General features: G+C 49.7%; 1 protein-coding gene across 2 annotated transcripts; it reads left to right on the plus strand.

Annotated features, from left to right (window-relative positions):
* The first annotated feature begins 961 nt into the window (after positions 1-961).
* Positions 962-6,300, plus strand: LOC126533321 (uncharacterized). Of its 2 annotated transcripts, XM_055071595.2 has the most exons (7): positions 962-1,505; positions 3,249-3,548; positions 3,932-4,148; positions 4,526-4,697; positions 5,078-5,218; positions 5,439-5,621; positions 5,787-6,300. In XM_055071595.2, the coding sequence occupies exons 2-7, from the start codon at positions 3,270-3,272 to the stop codon at positions 5,986-5,988; spliced, it is 1,194 nt and encodes a 397-aa protein (XP_054927570.1). In that variant the 5' UTR covers positions 962-1,505; positions 3,249-3,269; the 3' UTR covers positions 5,989-6,300. The 2 variants fall into 2 exon arrangements, with proteins under 2 accessions (XP_054927570.1, XP_072145234.1); XM_072289133.1 differs by lacking the exon at positions 5,078-5,218 and having other exon boundaries at positions 965-1,505.
* The last annotated feature ends 290 nt before the right edge of the window (positions 6,301-6,590 follow it).

Consider the following 6,590-nt stretch of genomic DNA (forward strand, 5'->3'; position numbering starts at 1 on the left):
TGCAGTTCTTTGACTTCCATTTTATCTTGCTATAGCGGTAATGTTTTGGAGTTATGCATGAAAACCATTTGTCATAGACAGATTTCAGCATATAAAAAATCAGAGGCTAATTCAGGATCTCTCATGCAATAAACATTGAACCAATCAACTGCTGATAAATCCCGGCGGGAGGCATGAAGGCTAGATAGAGTCATTAATATCCCTTACGGCTGTAATAGTAATGTTTGTATTTCTAGCTGTGCACGTATTATGCACAGCTAACATGGGCAGGTGATCTCTGACACCTGCACTTATTACATCTGACAGAAGGCTTGAATCGTGAAGGTTTGTGATAAGAATGTTACTTATTACCTGACAGGAGAGCTGAATCGTGAAGGTATGTGGTAAGAATGTCACTTATTACCTGACGGAAGAGCTGAATCGTGAAGGTTTATGATAAAAATGTCACTTATTACCTGAGAGAAGGGCTGAATCGTAAAGGCTTGTTTAAATTCTTGTGGCCATATTTACTGCGCTTGGGAAACCGTTTACTTCGAGTGCTATTATAAGAAGGTGCGCATCCACATGCACAAACGCAGAAAAACACCGTCTTTTTTGTTTATTTGAAGCTTCCACTTCGCAAGGTGCTTCTGTACAGCTTCGTTAAACCGCGGTATTTTTTTGTTTGGCACGCTTCCCCTGAAGCTACACGAGAAGGAGATAGTGGCAGAAAAGGCAAAATAAAAAAAGAAAGCTCGTCAGTCAAGGTGACGGCACCTCTCCCCATTTCCCTTTCACCGCACAACTCCTTCCTTTTCTTAGGACTCTCCGTGCTACTGCCAGGGCCCTTCAAAAGGATTAAAGGACTTTGCTACTGCTTGCGCCTGAAGAGAGTAGTGGTTCGTTGTGAGAAAGGAAAGGTGTGCGCTGTCTTCTGGAGCCCTTGAGCTATCATGGCTTAGTGCCCCCCCCCCCCAAAAAAAAAAGAAAGAAAGATACAGCAAGAACTTTTTGACGAGGATGGGATTCGAACCCACGCGAGCAGAGCCCAGTGGATTAGCAGCCAAACACCTCGACTACAAAGACACGCCGCAAGGTGACTTGTTCGTCTCTTCTCTGGCTGGCTTGACTCGGCTGGTTGACTCGCTTCGCCTCCCCTGACATGCGGGACTGTGTGGGAGGGGGCCGGAGGTGCTTGCCCTCTTTTCAGATTCTTACAGTCTTACTTTGCCTCCGCCGCGTCCCCCTCTCTGTGCCATCCACCCCATCCTTCCAGAGAATTCGCCTCTGGTAGACTCGGAAATTCCTTTTGTTCTGAAGACAGCCCTGGGGAGATGCCCCGCTAACCCGCCGGTGGCTGGGCTGGCTTGTTAGAGGGACCTGCCCTCTCTCCCTTACATCCCGAGGGGCGGAGCATCGCGACTCAAAGCAGGCTGGGAACTGGACACGTTACCTTATAAAAGAGAGCCGGCGATGGCATCCACGCTATAGGGGATAACCTAGCGACTACTCTTCACAACCACTTGGTAAGTTGTCTTATTAGCTAGCCTCTTTGACAAAGCAAGCGAGTGTTTCATTTCTTACTCCACCAGTTGCAATGTTTTTTTTTTTTTTCATTTTGTTGTAAAGTGCATCGATCTTTTCCTTAGGCGTTTCATTAAACGTGCGCTGTTTTCGTTTCGCTTTTCTTAATGTAAATTACTGTGCTGCACCAAACTCGGAACATACATTCGTAATTGTACACTTGATCAGCTATTATACGGGATTGTTTAGTTCGGTACTACTCTGGAAAAAGTTTACGCAAGCGTAGAGTTGAGTGTAATGCAATCCGTTAGCCCCTATTTGAGAACTCGCTTGTTCCCACTTTCCACTCAAGGATTCGTAGGCTAGCTCGCAAATCGTTCAAGAACGACCTCCCTCCCTCTGCCCTCACACACATTCTCGTTCTTACGTTCCGCTTACAAGTAAGAGCACAAGTTGTGTCGTTAAAAGTGTTGGCTCCAGGCTCAGACATATGCATTGTGTATCATTGAGTTCCGCCCTCCTGGGGCCCAATTCCCGAGTCCTTCCAGGCGGGAACAGCACTTAAGACGCATAAAACACTCTTGTATTCGCAGTTTTACCTTTACGGGTTCGTTTGTGTGTCATTTGCGTGCAACCAACTCAATTCTTGGCCCATCCCCCATTGTGGGTAATGAAGCATTCATCCTTGCCACTGTTACCGACTAGCTGGTGCTTTAATGCTATAGCATGTCGCGTTGTAATAACTTTCCACTGGTCTGCCAACGTAATTATGGGCTGGAATTTGCGTGATATGACGTAGTACGTCAGATGACGCGTGAGATGACGTATGATGCTTTGCTTTAGCGATCTACCGTTTCGTCGACTCTTGTTCAGTAGCATCTCTCCGCTTCTCAGTCCGACTAACGTGCAATTTGTAAACTCGTCCTTGGTGAAGTAAAGGATCGGGACGCGTTCAAGTGTATTACAACCGCGCTATACATGCATATCTTTTGCACCGTCTAACGTGCACTATTATCTCTGACTGACTAGCTGTAAATGCGCTGCAAGTATTTTATTGTGATTTACACTTCAAATTGATTTTATCGAGGACACTACACGAGCATCCCACTCATGGTTTTATTTGAAATCTTGCGAATTTCAATAAATCGTTCATTTTAGTCAGCGCTTTATCTTTAATATGCGCCTAATCCTATACACACAAGCCGGAATCGGTCCCGCAACTTCGAACTCAGCAGTGCAAACGCCATAGCCATGCTTCTTGCTTATCTCGACTGCTGTCCAATAATGCTTCCGTCTGCTTTGAATCCTAGCAGCGTTACCTATAGGGGTCTTGCTGGATAAATATATTGTATTCATTTATCTTGTAATGTATACATCTTGTAAATACATAGTATTTCATTATACGATGTGCCGAGTCGTTTCCGGAGTGTTGCTGCTGCAGACACGTCTCGTCCTATGGCGAATATTTCCTCCGGCATGCTTTTGTCCTAAGGCAGCCGGCTCGTGCCTCAAATGGCAAGGCACGGCTCCCGATTTGTTTCTCGCCGTATTCGTAAATATCAATGTCCCCTTACACTATCACTTACCCCGTTCCATTAATGTCAACTTTCTTGACCCCTTCCTCCGTTCCGAGTCCATGCTTTGAGGCACGTGACGTTTGTGCGCTTTAGCTACTCATCCTTTTTTTTTCTTTTGTTGTTGTCATTCTTGTTTCTGAGTCTTTCTTCAAAACTAAATTTTTGCAGATCTCCAACTGCAGTGACATCATGAGGCTGCAGTTCGTACTCGTCGGGCTGCTACTGTGCCTGTACACGGCACAAGGAACGCCGCCCCTCTTCCGCTGGCTGCCCAACCTGTTCACCCCGCCGTCGCTGGCCAACCTGCTGCCGTTCCCGCTGGCGCTGCCCCTGGCCCTCGTGGGGCCCCTGCCGTTTGCGCTGCCCCTCTTAGTCGGTCTCAAGGGCGCCGGGCTTGTCGGCGTGGGCTTCGCCACCGGAGGAGCCGCCGGTGCCGGCCTTGCCGGACTCGGAGCCCTTGGTCTCAAGGTGAGGCGAGCTATCCCAACGGATACGGATAGATGAACAGGACGGATGAGTAGGTGCAGGGATGGATAAGAGGGACTCGGGATGAGGTATAATCGGGGGTACAGATAACGATTGATAAGCAGACAGACCGAGCAGACAGGTAGATATATGTAGACGACGCTCTGTTTGGGACGTCGGTATCAAGGTGACTTGGGACGGGTAGCCGGGGAGGTAGACTGACCGTAGTGGTAAAAAGAGATGACGGGCATCAGAACGAGGGATCCTCTTAAGTATAAGAGAAACTTCATGAATATGGGGCCTCTCGCGCGTAAGCATTACTACGTTACGAACGAGTCTGGACGTGTCAATACAACTCGTGTCCGTCCTTTTCTTTCTTCCCCAAGGCTGCCCTGATCAACTCGGCTGCTCTCAAGATCGCCGGCTTGGGTGCCATGACTGCCAAGGCTAAGCTCGTCACGGCTGCTGCCAAGGCCGCGGCCGAAGCCGGAGTCAAAGCTGTTGTCCAACAGGCCAAGTCGAAGATCGCAACTGCGCCCGTCGTTGCACGCGTAGCTCCTGCCGCACCAGTCGTCGCAGCGCCAACTCTCCCCGTTGTTCCTGGTAATCACATCAACGTGTTTAATTTGCAAGTTAACACAGAAATAAGCGGCACCGTATACAAATCATCCTTGAATAAATGCATATAAACATAATCCGCAAAGCGTAGAGGGCAGGTTGGATGGAGAGGTACCAGAATGGATGAACGGGAAACGATCGTGTCAACGTTAAGATAACAAGACTGCATGTTCTAGAGCAAAGGCGTGTCGATGATACTGGTTTGATTTAGGTGGAACGGGCGAGATTAAGCATATTGCAAGCCATTCCTGGGTCTGGCTGGCTCGGGAAGGCGAGGCATCGTGCAGGTTTCCACGGGTAGCAGTTTTTCGTTGCCACATATGGCGGGAAGGCACTCGCATCACCTTCTTCCTTCCTCGCAGCGGTTACCAACGTGAAGATTATTAAGACGCCGCCAGTCATCACTGCCCGCCCCGTGCCCGTTGACCCATGGAAGGTCGGCGCCGCTCTGCCAGCTGGTTGGGACCACTCTATCATCTACGGACACCCATTCTTCGGATACGGCTTCACTAGGAGCGCCATCGAACTCCGCAAGTTAGTGTTTTTTTAATTATTATTATTAGCAAGCTCACGACAGCAGACGAAAGCACGCATGCGCCAAGGCTTGCGGTTGTCCCCGTAGACGCCATCTTGCCAATCGGGAAAACTAGCTTACCAGCCTGAATGACTCCTCATCCTTCTATCTTTAAGTTGGGTTCAAGAAATATCACCATTTTGGATTTATCAGAAGTGCGGTTTGGTTTGGTAAGATTCGACAGACGTTTGGGGAAAGAAGTCGGCGTTTACGCATCTGCGAACATTGGGTGCATGCGTGCTTTGAAGTTTTACCGCAATATTCGAACTTCGCGTAACAGTCGTGAAACTGTACGCACTCGTGGCCGCCAGCAAGGACCCACTTTCTCTTGCACTTGCAGACTCCCCGCGCGAAATGCATGCCCTACGGAGCTGATCCACAGGCGTCGCCTGCACCGTCTACGGCGCCGCTCGCTTGGTGACGCTGAAGGCCAAACGACCGTGGTGACTCCTAGCGGAAGCGCGCTGTCTATACGAGCACGGTAATGGATGTGCGGTAACGTTAACTTCTACTTCTAGACCATAGCGAGAACCGCGCCGAATCGCAAATCGTGTGCATTGCTCACGGGTCCTTGTTCAAGTATCTCGGCAACAAGCATGCCTCCGATGAAGCGATGATGTGAGGTGCAATTTTGCTTTCATTTGCAACACCAATATGCAGTGAAATTTCGACACTGCATAAACACATTCAAAACCGCGCAGGCGCAGGGAGGCCCCCGTGACCGACGCCGCCGCAGCAGGGATGAACCCGCAGATGCTGAAGAACATCTTCGAGTACGTGACCAGCTACGACGCCGAGCGTTGCGTTCTGCGCGTGGTCTGCGAGGTGGCTGCCCAGCCTAGCCTTGCCGGGCCCCAGGGCAGGAACGTCGCCGATTTCATGACGTGAGTCTCACCTTATACTTGTTAATTGTACATGATGCTACGCAGACGATGTTCACGTGGAGAGGTCATTGTGCCTGCTCACAGAAATGTGCTGTATAGAGTGGAGAATGTGTGCCAGGTAATCCCCTAATTATGGCCCCCCACTTCTCGCTGTTTTCTCGACAGATCTCTGTCCAAGGACGACTCCGGAGCCCCCTGGATGCCGTACCGCGACGCCGCCCTCACCGGCCATGTGTCCGCTGACCGCACCCGGTGCCACGAGCGCTACCCGACGTGCTCCCAGTCCACCGAGACGCTCGTCAAGATGGCGCAGACCAGGATCGCTCAGGTTTCCGAGTCTGTGAGCGGGGCCGCTACCAGAATCTAAATCCTGTTCATGCCGGCGATCATGGACCACGGCGACCGCCGACCGCAACCATCGGCAGTGTCGCCGCTGTGCTCCATGTCTACAAAGGCACTTCGTCAACGCACGAACAAGGATCGCACAGGCATCAGCTACCGGTGGTGCTACAGGTGCATACATCCTCGTCAATCCGCAGCTGTATATTACTACAGCTACAAATGTTAATATTCAATGTACATAGCTAGTAACGACATCTATAATGAACCAGTGTTGTAGTGAATCAGTGTTAATGAATCGGTGTTGTCGATTCTACTGAAATAAAAAGTACTATGTGGATTCGCAATGTTTCCTGCGTCTTCGGCAAAAGCAGGCATGCTTGCAGTCTAGCGGCTTGCATTTTAAACAGCGATGCAAATGCTGCTTCAGACTGCCCTGAAAGGCTGCAGATCACATTATCGCAGATGTGCTCTAAAGCTGCACCAAATGGTGTTTTCTGAATATTGTGCTGCTAATATCGATGGCGGAGTTTCTTTTTTAATGTTAGCAGTGGTCAGTGAAGTGCAGAGTCCGATCTTGCACGTTGTAGTGCCGCACGTCGCTCTTACAGACATCCAGAAACGCGACTT

Source organism: Dermacentor andersoni, chromosome 7, assembly GCF_023375885.2.
Source record: "Dermacentor andersoni chromosome 7, qqDerAnde1_hic_scaffold, whole genome shotgun sequence".
In the NCBI taxonomy this organism is placed as follows: domain Eukaryota; kingdom Metazoa; phylum Arthropoda; class Arachnida; order Ixodida; family Ixodidae; genus Dermacentor; species Dermacentor andersoni.

Bases quoted from the DNA above. Each gene is read 5' to 3' on its own strand.
- LOC126533321 (XM_055071595.2), top strand. From the start codon at position 3,270: ATGAGGCTGCAGTTCGTACTCGTCGGGCTGCTACTGTGCCTGTACACG. The intron at 3,549-3,931 runs GTGAGGCGAGCT...TTCTTCCCCAAG, and splicing joins TCGGAGCCCTTGGTCTCAAG to GCTGCCCTGATCAACTCGGC. The intron at 4,698-5,077 runs GTTAGTGTTTTT...TTGCACTTGCAG, and splicing joins AGCGCCATCGAACTCCGCAA to ACTCCCCGCGCGAAATGCAT.